Genomic DNA, 17,529 nt, shown 5'->3' on the forward strand with positions numbered 1-17,529 from the left:
TTCCCAGGGAAGACTACTACAATAAGCTTCACAATGAGCCTTAAATTCAAAGGTGGCGAAACTTTACTCCTGTCTTACAAGGCGAGTGTGCGGTTATACAGGGAAATGCAGGACTGTGCTACAGAGCAGCAAAAATCACTGGGAAACTGGCGGCGGCCATTTTCCCGGTGACTCAGGCTTGCACAGTACTGCTGTCCCCAGGAAAACGGCACGGGCGCCATTTTCCTGGAGACCTGCGCAGTAGATTCTGGCACTAAGCTAGAATCTACTGCCAGTTCTGCGCCGCGGGGCCGCCAGAGAGAGGAGGGGGCCCGCACTGAGGGCTCGATTTAGACCCGCTCGCTAGATGCGTTCGCTCGGTAGATGCGTATGCAAATTCGGCAAGGCGAGCGATCGCACGGCAAGGCATTAGCACGCCCACTATGTCTTAGCGTGCGATCGCTTTGTGTATGCAGACGCCCACCAGCCTGTCATAATACGTCCACTAGTGCACGTCATATCCAGGATGTGTATGCAACCATCGGTAACATCGAGAACCATTGGATGCGATCGCAGCAGTTGTGGTTGACCATACCCTGCCGCAAGCACTGCAGTGGAAATTTCAGCCAAGTGACGTGTACTATGACGCTGACTGCTAATTATGCACGCCTCTGAAACGGCGTTAAGACGCTCAGGCACGCCTGTGTTCGCACCTCCCCTCCCCCGTTTCTAGCGGCCAGCCCCTGTCACCACCCACAAACGGCGTCTCCTGTCACTCAGGTCTCCATATTGAAGACAGAGCACGAGTAGAGGAACTGTATGTATGATATGCTGAGGTACCCGGCGGTATTAGTGTGTACTATGCACTGTTCAGGGATTTGGATCTACTATCAATATGGCCGACCTGACGGATGAGGAAGCCAAGGCCTGCTGTGATGGCACATCATTTGTTTTTGAGTGAAGTGTAGTGATACAAAGAGGGCTAGCGGACATTGTAAAACTGATGCTTCAGACAAGTAAAAGGGCACGTGAAACAAGGTGAGTGATTGGAAAGAGCTGGGATCGGGTACTTTGCCTACCCTACTGCTGGAAATGGAGGACATTTTATACGGGGAATGTCTACATGTCCTTCTGTCAGAAGACTTCTGACCACACCATTGAGAGGGGACTGTTGTTGGAAAGTGATGCAGCTAGGAAGTGCTGTTGTAGGGGCACTGACCCACCAAACAGATCCCCTTGAAAACAATATTTAACAAATAGCTCATGAATGTTAGGGACAATAATACTGTCCGAGAAGGATGACTGTTCCTCGTGTCACTCTGAACACTTACACTACATATTATTGGGAATGACAACATGATGCTCCTCCCAGCATTAATGGCCTAGATCTGTGGTTCTCAAACTCGGTCCTCAGGACCCCACACAGATCACATTTACCAGGTCACCCAACAGGTGCACTCATTACTCACTGACACATTTTAAAAAATCCACAGGTGGAGCTAATTATTTCCCTTGTAATTCTGTGAGGCGACCTGGAAAACATGCACTGTTTGGGGTCCTGAAAACCTGTGGCCTAGAGTAACTATACTGAGTAGAGTACTTTGTGTGTGGCTGATTAATATAGGAAATGTACGATGATTCACATAAAGGACGGTAACCAATCCCTCCTCCAGCTGTAGTGGAACTGTGCATGCTGGGATTTGTAGTGCTGCCACAGGCGGAGAGCCCCAATGGTTCTACTATGATGAAGAAGGCGTGTCTGGTACCTCATCTCTAGCTCTCTCCTCTCTATGGTATCAGCAGCACATCACGTGATCGGCGGGTGCCGGAAGTGACCGTTCTGCGGTCTCAGAGACGCTCCGGGCTCCCGGTGTTGCCGCCGCCTGGGTGACATGTCCAGGAAGCAGAGCGTCCGCTCCCGGCCCGGGAAGAAGGCTGAGGTGGAGCGGAAGAGGGACGAGAGAGCGGCGCGTCGGGCCCTGGCAAAAGATCGTAGGAACCGGGCGGGAGAAGTCGACGACTCGGAGGAGTTCGTTAGTTTCGCGAACCAGCTGCAGGTGCTGGGTCTCCGGCTGCGGGAGGTACCGGGAGACGGGTGCGTAGCCGAGTCTCCGGGAGAGTCTGACATTTTACTACACCCAACTTGGGGATTGTCCGCCATCTTTGTACTCTCATTCTGTCCAGCTGCCCCAGACTAGCACCTTAGGTCTGACTAGCGCCATCTTTGTACTCTCATTCTGTCCCTGTCCAGCTGTCCCAGACTGGCACGTCAGCTCAGACTAGCGCCATCTTTGTACTCTCATTCTGTCCAGCTGCCCCAGACTAGCACCTTAGGTCTGACTAGCGCCATCTTTGTACTCTCATTCTGTCCCTGTCCAGCTGTCCCAGACTGGCACGTCAGCTCAGACTAGCGCCATCTTTGTGCTCTCATTCTGTCCAGCTGCCCCAGACTGGCACCTCAGCTCTGACTAGTGCCATCTTTGTACCCTCATTCTGTCCCTGTCCAGCTGCCCCAGACTGGCACCTCAGCTCAGACTAGCGCCATCTTTGTGCTCTCATTCTGTCCCTGTCCAGCTGTCCCAGACTGGCACCTCAGCTCTGACTAGCGCCATCTTTGTACTCTCATTCTGTCCAGCTGCCCCAGACTAGCACCTTAGGTCTGACTAGCGCCATCTTTGTACTCTCATTCTGTCCCGGTCCAGCTGTCCCAGACTGGCACGTCAGCTCAGACTAGCGCCATCTTTGTGCTCTCATTCTGTCCAGCTGCCCCAGACTGGCACCTCAGCTCTGACTAGTGCCATCTTTGTACTCTCATTCTGTCCCTGTCCAGCTGTCCCAGACTGGCACCTCAGCTCTGACTAGCGCCGTCTTTGTGCTCTCATTCTGTCCAGCTGCCCCAGACTGGCACCTTAGGTCTGACTAGCGCCATCTTTGTACTCTCATTCTGTTCCCAGACTGGCACCTCAGCTCTGACTAGTGTTGTCTTTGTACTCATTCTGTCCAGCTGCTGCAGACTGGCACCTCAGCTCTGACTAGCGCCATCTTTGTGCTCTCATTCTGTCCAGCTGCCCCAGACTGGCACCTCAGCTCTGACTAGTGCCATCTTTGTACCCTCATTCTGTCCCTGTCCAGCTGTCCCAGACTGGCACGTCAGCTCAGACTAGCGCCATCTTTGTACTCTCATTCTGTCCAGCTGCCCCAGACTAGCACCTTAGGTCTGACTAGCGCCATCTTTGTGCTCTCATTCTGTCCAGCTGCCCCAGACTGGCACCTCAGCTCTGACTAGTGCCATCTTTGTACCCTCATTCTGTCCCTGTCCAGCTGTCCCAGACTGGCACGTCAGCTCAGACTAGCGCCATCTTTGTGCTCTCATTCTGTCCAGCTGCCCCAGACTGGCACCTCAGCTCTGACTAGTGCCATCTTTGTACCCTCATTCTGTCCCTGTCCAGCTGTCCCAGACTGGCACCTCAGCTCAGACTAGCGCCATCTTTGTGCTCTCATTCTGTCCCTGTCCAGCTGTCCCAGACTGGCACCTCAGCTCTGACTAGCGCCATCTTTGTGCTCTCATTCTGTCCAGCTGCCCCAGACTGGCACCTTAGGTCTGACTAGCGCCATCTTTGTACTCTCATTCTGTTCCCAGACTGGCACCTCAGCTCTGACTAGTGTTGTCTTTGTACTCATTCTGTCCAGCTGCTGCAGACTGGCACCTCAGCTCTGACTAGCGCCATCTTTGTGCTCTCATTCTGTCCAGCTGCCCCAGACTGGCACCTCAGCTCTGACTAGTGCCATCTTTGTACCCTCATTCTGTCCCTGTCCAGCTGTCCCAGACTGGCACGTCAGCTCAGACTAGCGCCATCTTTGTACTCTCATTCTGTCCAGCTGCCCCAGACTAGCACCTTAGGTCTGACTAGCGCCATCTTTGTACTCTCATTCTGTCCCTGTCCAGCTGTCCCAGACTGGCACGTCAGCTCAGACTAGCGCCATCTTTGTGCTCTCATTCTGTCCAGCTGCCCCAGACTGGCACCTCAGCTCTGACTAGTGCCATCTTTGTACCCTCATTCTGTCCCTGTCCAGCTGTCCCAGACTGGCACCTCAGCTCAGACTAGCGCCATCTTTGTACTCTCATTCTGTCCCTGTCCAGCTGTCCCAGACTGGCACCTCAGCTCTGACTAGCGCCGTCTTTGTGCTCTCATTCTGTCCAGCTGCCCCAGACTGGCACCTTAGGTCTGACTAGCGCCATCTTTGTACTCTCATTCTGTTCCCAGACTGGCACCTCAGCTCTGACTAGTGTTGTCTTTGTACTCATTCTGTCCAGCTGCTGCAGACTGGCACCTCAGCTCTGACTAGCGCCATCTTTGTGCTCTCATTCTGTCCAGCTGCCCCAGACTGGCACCTCAGCTCTGACTAGTGCCATCTTTGTACCCTCATTCTGTCCCTGTCCAGCTGTCCCAGACTGGCACGTCAGCTCAGACTAGCGCCATCTTTGTACTCTCATTCTGTCCAGCTGCCCCAGACTAGCACCTTAGGTCTGACTAGCGCCATCTTTGTACTCTCATTCTGTTCCCAGACTGGCACCTCAGCTCTGACTAGTGTTGTCTTTGTACTCATTCTGTCCAGCTGCTGCAGACTGGCACCTCAGCTCTGACTAGCGCCATCTTTGTGCTCTCATTCTGTCCAGCTGCCCCAGACTGGCACCTCAGCTCTGACTAGTGCCATCTTTGTACCCTCATTCTGTCCCTGTCCAGCTGTCCCAGACTGGCACCTCAGCTCAGACTAGCGCCATCTTTGTACTCTCATTCTGTCCAGCTGCCCCAGACTAGCACCTTAGGTCTGACTAGCGCCATCTTTGTACTCTCATTCTGTTCCCAGACTGGCACCTCAGCTCTGACTAGTGTTGTCTTTGTACTCATTCTGTCCAGCTGCTGCAGACTGGCACCTCAGCTCTGACTAGCGCCATCTTTGTGCTCTCATTCTGTCCAGCTGCCCCAGACTGGCACCTCAGCTCTGACTAGTGCCATCTTTGTACCCTCATTCTGTCCCTGTCCAGCTGTCCCAGACTGGCACCTCAGCTCAGACTAGCGCCATCTTTGTACTCTCATTCTGTCCAGCTGCCCCAGACTGGCACCTCAGCTCAGACTAGCGCCATCTTTGTACTCTCATTCTGTCCAGCTGCCCCAGACTAGCACCTTAGGTCTGACTAGCGCCATCTTTGTACTCTCATTCTGTTCCCAGACTGGCACCTCAGCTCTGACTAGTGTTGTCTTTGTACTCATTCTGTCCAGCTGCTGCAGACTGGCACCTCAGCTCTGACTAGCGCCATCTTTGTACCCTCATTCTGTCCAGCTGTCCCAGACTGGCACCTCAGCTCTGACTAGCGCCATCTTTGTACCCTCTTTCTGTCCAGCTGCCCCAGACTGGCACCTCAGCTCTGACTAGCGCCATCTTTGTACCCTCATTCTGTCCCTGTCCAGCTGTCCCAGACTGGCACCTCAGCTCTGACTAGCGCCATCTTTGTACCCTCATTCTGTCCAGCTGCCCCAGACTGGCACCTCAGCTCTGACTAGCGCCATCTTTGTGCTCTCATTCTGTCCAGCTGCCCCAGACTGGCACCTCAGCTCTGACTAGTGCCATCTTTGTGCTCTCATTCTGTCCCAGACTGGCACCTCAGCTCTGACTAGCGCCACCTTTGTGCTCTCATTCTGTCTAGCTGCCCCAGACTGGCACCTCAGCTCTGACTAGTGCCATCTTTGTACCCTCATTCTGCCCCAGACTGGCACCTCAGCTCTGACTAGCACCACCTTTGTGCCCTCATTTTGTCCAGCTGCTCCAGACTGGCACCTCAGCTCTGACTAGCGCCATCTTTGTGCTCTAATTCTGTCCAGCTGTCCTAGACTGGCACCTCAGCTCTGACTAGCGCCATCTTTGTGCTCTAATTCTGTCCAGCTGCCCTAGACTGGCACCTCAGCTCAGGCTAGCACCATCTTTGTTTTCTTATTCTGTGCCCAGACTGGCACCATCTTTGTACTCATTCTGTTCAGCTGCCCCAGACTTGCACCTCAGCTCTGACTAGCGCCATCTTTGTACTCTCAGACTAGCACCATTACTCACACTGTACAAGCAGGTATCTTGCAACTGTCACCATGTCCCAGCAGCAGATAACATGGCAGCTCTGATTACTGCCACCTCTACTGGTGATACATGTTGCTTTTTTCCTTAATTACCACCTGCAGGATTATGTGACTTACAAATGATGGGTCCGTATGGTACACATGGTTCCTATCTCAGCCTGCACATTACTCCTTAATACTTGTGTGTATGTATACATGTACCGTGGCATTGGCTGGAACGTTAATCCTCTGACTTGGCATGCGTTTCTGTGACTGAATGGCCATTGCTGTAATCCAGAATGAATGTCCTTCCCTAATCAGGAGAGGCTGGTTATGTGCTGCTAGACGACCCTCGTTAGTGCTGAGTTATGGAGGAGCTGCACCTTATTGCTAACCCGTCATCCCCTGTGCCCTGTCTGCCATTAGGAACTGCTTATTCCGAGCGCTGGGAGACCAGTTGGAGGGACATTCCAGAAGCCACCTGAGGTTGCGGCAGGAGACTGTGAATTACATGGTGAAGCACCGTGATGACTTCGAGCCCTTTGTGGAGGACGATATTCCATTTGACAGACATGGTGAGGGCCTGGATGACCGGAGCTGGACGCTGACCTGACCCAGACTGACGCCACAAGTTTCTTTAATGTCTCTCTTCTTGTAGTTTCTAACTTGGCGCAGCCCGGTACGTTCGCCGGTAATGATGCCATAGTGGCGTTTGCTCGCAATAACAGTGTGAACGTGGTCATTCACCAGCTCAATAACCCTCTGTGGCAGGTAATGCTTCCGCTTTCATTCTTGATGACAACAAATGATGTTATAATGAAACCACATTCTCCTCATAGGAAACATTTAGCCATTAACTAATTATTATTATCATCCTCTATGTGGTGCCTCAAGGGTTTAGCAGCACCAAAGTACATAAGCAAAAACTATGCAAACAAAACAAGAAAAAAAATGCAAAAAGATTTCCGTACAAAACATTGCAGATCATGGGATACCCATTGTATTATCACTGCTGTACTTGTAGTCATCATACCCTCATAAGTCGTGACGGTTTGCTGCCGATTTGGGCAGTGAGGGGGGGGGATGGTATGTTTTAGATTAGTAAAAGCACAAGAGGGTAAAGGGCCCTGCTCGTGAGAGCTGACACTCTCTATAGGGGAGGGGCAGACAGAGAGGGGTGACAGAGGGGAGAGCCAGTGAGTGGGGAGCATAGAGCAGTAGGTTTGGATGAGAGCTTACAGTCTGTAGGGGAGGGGCAGACAGACGGGTGACGCAAAGGGGAGAGACAGTGAGGAGCATGGAGCGGTGGGTTATGACCAGAGATTACACTATGTGGGGAAAGAGCAGACAGACAAGGCTGGCACAAATGGGGGAGACAGTGAGTGAGGAGAATAGAGAGGTGGGTTAGGATGAGAGTTTACTCTATAGGGGAGGAACAAATGGGAGAGACAGTGAGCGAAGAGCATAGAGCAGTGGGTTAGGATGAGAGCTTACACTCTATAGGGGAGGAGAAGACACGGGTGACCATAGAGCAGTGGGTTAGGATGAGAGCTTACACTCTATAGGGGAGGAGAAGACACGGGTGACCATAGAGCAGTGGGTTAGGATGAGAGCTTACACTCTATAGGGGAGGAGAAGACACGGGTGACCATAGAGCGGTGGGTTAGGATGAGAGCTTACACTCTATAGGGGAGGAGAAGACACGGGTGACCATAGAGCGGTGGGTTAGGATGAGAGTTTACACTATAGGGGAGGAGAAGACACGGGTGACCATAGAGCGGTGGGTTAGGATGAGAGCTTACACTATAGGGGAGGAGAAGACATGGGTGACCATAGAGCGCTGGGTTAGGATGAGAGCTTACACTATAGGGGAGGAGAAGACATGGGTGACCATAGAGCGGTGGGTTAGGATGAGAGTCTCATAGGGAGAGAGTTCCAGTGGTAAGGAGCAGCATGGGTGAAATCCTGAGACGGGAGCGGACGGAGGTAATCGGTGGGAGGAGAGGTGGCAGTTGTTGGCAGAGCGCGGTGGCAGTGTGGAGGGAGATGTAGGGGGAGAAGACTGGCTGATGGCTTTATAGAGGAGTGTCCGTTACACACTGACGGGAAAGAGGAGCCCGTGTGTTGTCCGTGTGTGGGGAGGGGAGACGGATATAATAGCTATGTGTGCAAATTACCTATATGTTCACGTTCGCTCTCACACTCTAGATAGCAAGTAGACTTACATTTTACATCTACAGTAAATGCAGGTTTGCTTTGAACCATGTTTTAGTATTTTGTATTTGACCCTTATTTGCGCCTTCCTATAAAGCAGGTTGGCTCAGGAGAGTTCCTGTCTCAGATTGAAGCCTCCACAAGCTACATGTGTCCAGAGCAGACAATTACTGGGGAATCAGGATTTGGATACATTTGGCTGTATTACCCGTTATTTATGTAGCGTGCACATATTCCACAGCTCTGTACAGAGAATATATCCGTCACTCATCAGTCTCTGCACCAGTGGAGCTTACACTCTATATTCCCTACCACCTGAACAAACACACACAATAGGGTTAATTGTTAGTCAGAAGCCAATTACCCTATTAGTATGATTTTTGCAGTGAGAGAGAGAAAACCGGGGCACCCATAGGAAATACACGCAAAGAGGACATACAAACCCCACACAGAAGAGGGCCTTGGTGCGCATCTAACCCAGGACCTCAGTGCTGTGAGGCAGTGTGCTATTCATTGTGCTACGGTGCTGCCAATTTTGATACAATTACCACATTTGTCTGCAGTTTATACTCTAACCAAGATTCATTATTGTGTTACAGGAACAGAATATAATTAGCTGTTGTAAATAAGGAAAAAAAAATAAAATCTTTAAAAATAACAAAGCAAATGTTTTTCCACACTGTCTTGTATATAGCTGGGTAGGGGCAGACATATGGAGTCTGGCTGGAGGGAACATGCATTAAAATACATTGAAATAGTGGGCTCGATTCAATTGCCCGCGATGTAAATAGCGGCTGGCGATAGCTCCTGGAGCTATTCAATTCTGCGCAGTGTTTAGTCGGTGAATGCCCGTTCTCGCGACTAGACATCCTGTTTAAGGCGCTAGAACGGCCATTCCCCGACCTAACTTCCCGGCGCGATGCTGTTTTCCAGGCGCGAAGGGCAGAAAACAGCTTCGTGCCTGGACTTATGTCGGATTTCTGCTCCCATCCCCGGAGGGGTGCGAGAAGAAATCCTTAGTCGGACTTAGCAGCGCGCTGAATTGAATAGCTCCGGTAGCCGATTCCCGGCGCTATTCACTTTGCGCAGAATAGAATCTAGCCCATTGAATGTTTCTGTCCCTTGCTGGCGAGGCCAGATTGCACTAGAAGGAAATTCAGAGAGGAACTGGGTAACGGTGGCAATGCAGATATGTACGTCCTCTCCCTGTACAGGTCAACGTGCTGCAGTGCTGACTGGCTGCCAGTACAAACATTAGTGGTAATTATGGTCCTGATGTCACCACTCTGGAACATCTTCTCTATCTCTGCAGATCCGAGGCTCCGATAAGCCCAATGTCCGCGAGCTGCACATCGCTTACCGTTACGGAGAACACTATGACAGCGTCCGGCGCATTAATGACAACACCGAGACCCCGGCCAACGTGCAGACAGAGGTGAACACAAACGATCCTGGACAATACTGTAGGTTGTACATGGCTTGTACCGTTCTGTTCCACTCATAGGAAACACTGTATGCCTGTGATTCCGCCATCAGAGAACTGCCGGAAGTGACGCGAAGTCTCTGCTGCCTGAAAACCACTTTCTAAAGGCCCGACTGTGATATTCTGCACATTAGGGCAGTTTGGTGGGATCTTCCTTGTGTATGAATCTAGACCGTGCATTTGTAGAAAGCAAGTCTGCCAGACTGCCAGCCACTCTGTCTTCTGTTTTGGAGATCCCCCAGAGGGGCAGACTGAAAGCCGGAATAGTGGTGTATTCTCACTACAGGGTAGTATGAAGGGCAGACGTATGCAGCCCTTCATGTTGTCAGCATCACATGAATATGGTAGATGTACTGCAAGGGTCAGGGAACTTTTTTACCTATTACCCCAAATATATTTAGATACGCCGACGTTACCCCCTTGATTTGAAAGGAAGAAAATCATAAAGTAGTGCCCCCATATAATGCCTCTGTAGTAGTGCCCCCATATAGTGCCGCTGTAGTAGTGCCCCCATATAATCCCCCTGTAGTAGTGCCCCCATATAATGCCCCTGTAGTGCCGCTTGTACAAAAAAAAAAAAAACGCCTTAATCCCCGCTCCTGCATCCGCCGCCATCCTGTCCGCCCGGCTGCTCCTCGGAACTATGGGAGAGACGCCATGACATCTCTCCCATAGTACGCATGGGGAGAGCCGGAAGCTGGAGTTCAGAAGAGAACTCCAGCCTCCGGCTAACGCGGCGCTGCAGGGAAGGAGCCGGGCGCCCGCTGGTAATAACATCTCAGCGGGCGTCCGGCTTAGAGCCTCCCTGCGGCACAGCCGGGCATGCATATGAATCATTCTATGTTATATATCATATGTATGCCCGGCTGTCTGTCCATTACCCCCAGGAATTTCATTTTTACCCCATGTGGGGTAATGTACCACTGACGTAGTGGGAGGGATCTCATTTTTCATTTCATTATAAAATCTTCACTTGAAAAAAATGCGTTTTGCGATCTATTGTCACATGACTGAATGAAACGCATAAAACGTGTAGCAGTCACATTGTAGCACAACGAGGCATATTATTTACCAGACAAGCTCCCTCATCGAGGCCCTGATGCGAAGTCGCACGCAGCAAGTATTGGCATTCGGCCGTCCCTGACTTTCTGCAAATGCCGCTATCGTCTTTTCCCTTGTGTACATCTGTGCGAGGACTGTCGGCGTCTGTGGACACCGTAATCGGTGCATCCTTAGACACCACCATTGAAACTTCCACCAGCGCTATCGCAGGTGTAGAGTCTCTATGGCCTCCTAGGCTTGCTCTGGGTACGCGGCCGCTTGCGTTGACGGGCCCACTGAAAGGACCATTTCTGCGCGCACTAGTAGCCATTGCCCAGAACCCCCCCCCATCTCTCCTGCGTCCAAGCAGCCGCTGTAAGGGGGTCACCTCCTCTCCAGCCTCCACAGTGCTTAGAACAAGCCCCACAGCAAAGGATATAAGAGTTTGTTGTTAAATGACTGATTTTTATTTCATGAGCCCCGTTTTAGCCCCTACTCCAATAATAATCCTAATTGTCTATTATTGTGACCCGCGTGCAGATGCTGTCCAAGGACGAGTCTAATCGGAAGGGCAAACAGAAGTCCAGTCTGCCGGATGAGCGCTCCGCGCGGCAGGGGGACGCGGTGCAGAAAGTGCAGAACGCCACCGGCTGCACGGTAACAGATTGCGTTCTTTCACTAAGACTGTAATGGAGACCTACCACCAAGAGTTCCAGGAGGTGGATGAACATTTTATGGTCCAGTCCTAATAAACGTGGACTCGGATCAGGCGACGTAACTACGATCCTCAATGGGGAGGAGTATCCAGCCTACTAAAGACCTTTCCTATAGCAACCAATCAGCCTTCAGGTAGCATTTAGCAAGTGCATTATATAAAATGATAGCTACAAGCTGATTGGCTGCTATGGGTAACTTATTGACTTGTCCACTTCTCCACTCTTTAGAGAACATTGTCTGTAATGTAAAGAGAAGGGGGTCTCCTGTGAGCTTCCTCTTGGGGAATACATTCATACAGGGGTCTAGTTACTAATCAGTGTTAGGAGACAGAGTGAAAAGTGATAAGGTACCAGCCAATCAGCTCCCAACTGTCATTTTTCAACACAGCCAGTGAGATGAGAGTTGGGAGCTGATTGGCTGGTACCTTATCACTTTTCACTCTGTCTCCTAACACTGCTTAGTAAATAGACCCCCTTAATCTGTTACTACACAGCCGGCCTCTCCTATATACAGTGTGTTTGTGCATATTTGCGAGACTTGCATTCGCTTCTTACACTGATTCTGAATATATATATCCTTTCTATAAGGACGTCCGCCTTATCCTGCAGAGTTTGGAGGCCGAGAGCTACGACATTGAGTCGGCCATCCACGTCATTCTACAGATCCAGGAACTGAAGCGGATCGGTGAGTTTTCCCTCGGACAGCTGGTGACAATAACATAACCTTACACAGTCTGGTGGTAGCCGAATATCTGGCAGCACCCCCCCCCCCCCCCCCCCCCTCCTGTATTCACAATACATTATTGGAAGAGGACTATGTGGAATTAGCCACAAAAGAAGCGCATCAGTAAATGACCCCGGGATCTGATTATGCTGCGGGAACACAGGGGGATGGGGTATATTGTAGTAATTCCAGCTTGCTTTATACGTACAGTAGGAGGCATAGTTACTGAGGGATTGTCCAAAAGTAGGGAACCCTCGTAACTGGAATATTTTGCCCTGTGATGTACAGACGTGTCCTCATACATCTGTCCTCTGTGCGCTGCACATAACGTGGGAGCTCTGTGTGACTCGGTAGCACAGAGCGAAATGCTACGTTAGGGTCAGTGGCTGTGACACTGTAACGCAGCATTTAGCATACAGATACAGCCGCAGTCGCACACAGATTATAGGCGTGCCGCATATCATTTTACTCAGCAGAAGCTGCTTGTGCGTCCCATTCGCTGTGAGAATAGAACGCCTTTGAAGGTAAAAAGTTACATGAAAAGACGCTCTGTGCTACCAAGTCACGCCACGGCATGGTGCAACTAGAAGTTTAACAGGCAAGGAGGCTAGATGTACGAGGACCCATCTGCAGTAACTAGTTTGTTCGTTAGGGTTCCCTGGGGAAAGATAATACATGTAATACATTTTGCCGTCTGTCCTTCGCAGCTGGCAACGCAGACTCTGTAGACAAGGGAAGTCAATGTCCTTACACTAATGTATCTTTGGACACGGGTGATTGTGAAAGGTCACGGACCCAACCGAGACCAGAATACACAGAGAGCTCCGGCCTCGTATCCACGGAGCGGATAAACCACAGCAGACAGACCAGACCCGACGCAAATATCGCCCCACCTGAGGAGGAGCGCGCACAGGCAAAAAACACCCAGGAGGAGAACAAGGACCAGCGGAGCCAGAAGGTAAAGACCTTTGTCTAGAACGTAGGTTCTCTGTGTAGAGCAGGGGTCAGGGAACTTTTTTACCTTTTACCCCAAAAGTTACCCCCTTGATTTGAAAGGATGGAAATCCTATAGCAGTGCCCCCATAGTTATGCCCCTGTAGTGCCACTTGTACAAAAAAAACACCTTAATCCCCGCTCCTGCATCCGCTGCCGTCCTGTCCGCCCGGCTGCTCCTCGGAACTGTGGGAGAAACGTCATGACGTCTCTCCCATAGTGCGCATGGAGAGAGGCGGAAGCTGGAGTTCAGAAGAGAACTCCAGCCTCCGGCTAACGCGGCGCTGCAGGGAAGGAGCCGGGCGCCCGCCTGGTAATAACATCTCAGCGGGCGTCCGGGTTAGAGCCTCCCTGCGGCGCCGGGCTGGAGGTCACTGATGCCGGGTGCTTCCGGCGCCAGTGACTTCCATTCCTGGAGGTAATGGACGGACAGCCGGGCATGCAATGATTCATATGCATGCTCGGCTGTCCATCCATTACCCCCAGGAATTTCAGTTTTACCCCCAAATGGGGTAATTTACCCCTGTTCCCCGACCACTGGTGTAGAGGTTTCCTGGATGTTTCTCCAGCTGTAGAAAATAGATGAAAGTAGATGATTGCGTAAATATTGATGTGTTCGCTGTGATGGGGAAGGATTATTGCCATGTCTGGAACAGATGTGGTTATGTGGAACCAGGCACCAACATGCTATAAAGCTCCATGTACGAGTGCATTTCCCAGCTCAATAAATCAGATGCACAGTCTCCACCTCTGCTAGCTGCCCCGGCCATCTCCCTTGTTATTGCTTATATTGCTGTTATATTACAGACAGCTTGCGACCCTTCTGGCTACACAGGTTACATAATCTGTATACACCAGTAGTATATGCCATGCTATAGAATCTGGGATGCTTTGCTCACTTTAGATAGGAGAGATGTTACATTATAGTCCCTTCTTTAATGTGTCAGTGACTTGGGATGCTAGGTGAACATTCCCCGGCATCTGGTAGTGTGCAGTGAGCAATCTATAAAGGAGAATTACGATACCCGTCTGTCTGTGGAGTTTTACCCAGCTGTTTGATTTTACAGGTGAGCAACAAGCAGCGAAAAGATCAGCAGAGACAACAGAAGAAGAAGCGTCAGGAAGAGAGACACCGCCAGAGGGTACAGGAACTCCGGAGTAATAACACGGACAATAACCAGCGAGAGGACAGCGACCCCTCGCGTGTAACGGTCATAAAGGCTTTTGCAGCCCTTAATATCTGATGGTGACTGACTAATGCAGACTAATCCGTTCTCGTGACTAAGCGATCGGCATCTTCTGTGGACCTTTCTCCATCTCCTTTGTCTTCTCATTCATCCGGCGAGGGCAGAAGAACGAAAATACATCTGTGCCTTGGCCGCGTCGGCCATGCCTTCCCCCTCCTCCGTGCAATGTTTGTGGTGTCGGCTGTGGAATTATACATCCGTGCACCAATCACCAATACTGTATAACATGTAACCTACTGCGCTGCAGGTTGTCGCAACATGAAGAACAGTATTTGAAAATCTTTATATTTTTAAATAAAGTGAATGTATAACAATTTTCATTTGCATGAGCAGGATGTCTCTAAGGGGATCAGTCACCCCAAAGTTACATACATCCACCCAAAGCACACATTGCCCTTATCCCAATCTTGAAGGGTTAATTCTCAGAATAACCCCGATCAAGACTCCTATTCCTCATTCATTGTATGTATCCCGGCCTGTCCCACGTAATACAAACTTACTAGTAATGGAAGCACCAGTCATCTAGAATTATCTGACAACCTGCCCCCATGTATTGCCCGTATAGACCCACGGCTTCGGACTGTGGGGATATTTGCTATAGGCAGAATAAATATGAGGCAAATATGTGTGTGTGAACGTTTATGCAACAAGCGCTACCCTATTGGGAACACCTTGTGTTAACTGTCATAGATGTGCACTATTTACATACATACACATTAGGTTACACTTTAGCATATAATGAATCCACACTAAGGTCAGAGGGCCTGATTCAGACCCGGTCGCAAGCGCTGAGCGCTCGCAACCGGGTCGATGGTGGCCCACAGCGCATGCGCACGACGGAGCCGGCTCCGTCGTGCGCATGCGGGCAATCCATCGCTCCGGGTCTTGGAACAAAGGAGGCGAGCTGTCGATGTCGAGTGACAGCTCGCCCCCTTTGGTGGGCGGGCCGGGGGTAGTGCCTGCCCAAAGTGAGGCGTTCCTATGAGAACGCCTACCGTTTGGGGGCGGCACCACTGACATCACAAGTGATTGTCAGTGGGAGAGCTTTCGGCTCTGAGCTGAAAGCTCTCTGGGGGATTGCGGCCACGAGACCCCTACCACAAGGGGTCTTGTCGCAAGCCCGATGGTCGCGATGGTCTTGACCATCGCGACCATCATCCTGGCCACTCGCATAAGCTGTGGGTGGTCACCAACAGCTGTGAGAGTGGCCAAGAGGCTGCTCCAAAAAAAATAAATAAATAAAAGCCCGGCCCTGATTCAGAGTGAGCGGCTCTGTATCAGGCCCAGAATTCATAGTAAGTAAATATGCATACATTTATTGTAACAACTGAAAAAAGACAGTGGAATAAAACGTAAATAAAAACAGATTGTGCCAGGTAGGCTGCTTTACCGGATGGTGGAAAAACAAAAGCCTTGGTGTTTATAATTTAGGGAGAGGTGGTCCGGATCACCTGACTCCCATACGCCACTGCTTCTACCATCCTGGTATAGAACCCCCTTTGACCTCCTGGTTGTCAACGCGTTTCGGGACTCCCTTGTCCCTTTATCAAGGCAGTCAGGTGATCCGGACCACCTCTCCCTAAATTATAAACACCAAGGCTTTTGTTTTTCCACCATCCGGTAAAGCAGCCTACCTGGCACAATCTGCTTTTATTTTCGTTTTATTCCACTGTCTTTTTTCAGTTGTTACAATAAATGTATGCACACGTCATCTCCGGCAGTTGTAGGATTAATCGGGAACATGGAGAGCCATTGGAGCTGCTCGCAGCACTTGTTGTAGCCTATTCCCACCACAACACTTTGAGCAGTTCTGGCTAAAATACAACCCAGTCACATGTATAATGACGCTGCTTTGCTAATTAGGCACACCCATTAAACGCTGTTCTGACGGTTGGGCACGCCTGCGTTCGCACATCCACACCCCCGTTTACAAGCACCTTCCCCTGTTACCACCCACAAACGGCACTATCTGTCAGTCAAAATAGCGGCCCGGCTACGGGCGAGCGCTTTCCCATCGCAATGACTGGTTTGCGCATGCGCATTGTGACTCATATGCATGCGCAGATTGCGAAAAATCGCTCAATGCGAGCGAGCGCAGCATAATGTCCGGATCTGAATCAGGCCCTGAGGACACTTCAGCCAGGTAGGGACAACAAGACGCTAATTTCATGGAAAAGCAGGAGGCACCGGAAGTTCCTCCTTACTGCAGTGTGTCCTGGGTGAGAAACCCCTTAAAAGTCCCGATATCCGTATATATACCGGTATACAAGGACCTTTGCGTGGCCATGATGTGTTGCTGCTCCGTGGACCATGAATGGTCGTGTGATTGCTGCAGCACGATAGTAAAACACTGAGGCAAGGTCCAGCTTCTGCCATTTATACCGGGACAGGGCCTGATTCAGCACGGATCGCCATTGCAACCGCGTACGCAGATCGGATGATTGTTGCACACTGCGTATTCATCGCATTGTGTGTGCTCCGCGATAGCACTGCGATTACGTACGCACACAGGGATGCATCGCAGAGGGAGTAACAGGCCGTGAGCGTTTGGGGACTGGTGACGGGGGCATTGGTTGGAGGAACCCAGGCGTGCCAGTCCGTTTGAACGCCGTTGCGTGGGCGTGCATAAATTAGCCACTGCGATGGCGTACGCAGCTTGAGAGCCCTCTGAGTGCGACGAGACTTGCGGTTTCTGTGACGGGTCAGACCTGCTGTAATTGTGCGTGAGGGACCGATGTATACGCAGGACTGTGAGGTATTACGGATGTGGCACAGCGGGCGTCTCTAGGCTGGGTGAGCGGTTACAGGCAGTAGAATGTTTTCGCAGCTGCATTGCGTGAGATTACGCAATTGTGATCTGTACTGAATCAGGCCTAGAGTCTGTCACCGCTGTGGAGTTTCCGGTTTCCCCCATTTCCATCAATGTATAGGGCATTACAGACCAAGCAGGAGAGACCGTTCCGATCGCCCCCCCTCCGTTTATTATTAATGAAGCCTCTCTCTTTATCTATGTTGTTTCAGTGTG

The 17,529-nt window shown here is 50.9% G+C and overlaps 1 protein-coding gene across 1 annotated transcript; it reads left to right on the forward strand.

Annotated features, from left to right (window-relative positions):
* Positions 1 to 1,749: 1,749 nt before the first annotated feature.
* OTUD3 (OTU deubiquitinase 3) lies at positions 1,750 to 14,820 on the forward strand. The gene is made up of 8 exons (XM_088466298.1): positions 1,750 to 2,074; positions 6,513 to 6,661; positions 6,745 to 6,857; positions 9,613 to 9,735; positions 11,365 to 11,481; positions 12,129 to 12,225; positions 12,972 to 13,222; positions 14,325 to 14,820. The coding sequence occupies exons 1-8, from the start codon at positions 1,872 to 1,874 to the stop codon at positions 14,499 to 14,501; spliced, it is 1,230 nt and encodes a 409-aa protein (XP_088322424.1). The 5' UTR covers positions 1,750 to 1,871; the 3' UTR covers positions 14,502 to 14,820.
* The last annotated feature ends 2,709 nt before the right edge of the window (positions 14,821 to 17,529 follow it).

This window comes from Taudactylus pleione, unplaced genomic scaffold (assembly GCF_031769625.1).
Source record: "Taudactylus pleione unplaced genomic scaffold, aTauple2 ptg002751l, whole genome shotgun sequence".
NCBI lineage: Eukaryota > Metazoa > Chordata > Amphibia > Anura > Myobatrachidae > Taudactylus > Taudactylus pleione.

Coding starts and splice junctions, on each gene's coding strand:
- OTUD3 (XM_088466298.1), top strand. CDS start 1,872: ATGTCCAGGAAGCAGAGCGTCCGCTCCCGGCCCGGGAAGAAGGCTGAG. Junction 2,075..6,512: donor CGGGAGGTACCGGGAGACGG/GTGCGTAGCCGA, acceptor GTCTGCCATTAG/GAACTGCTTATTCCGAGCGC. Junction 13,223..14,324: donor AGGACCAGCGGAGCCAGAAG/GTAAAGACCTTT, acceptor TTGATTTTACAG/GTGAGCAACAAGCAGCGAAA.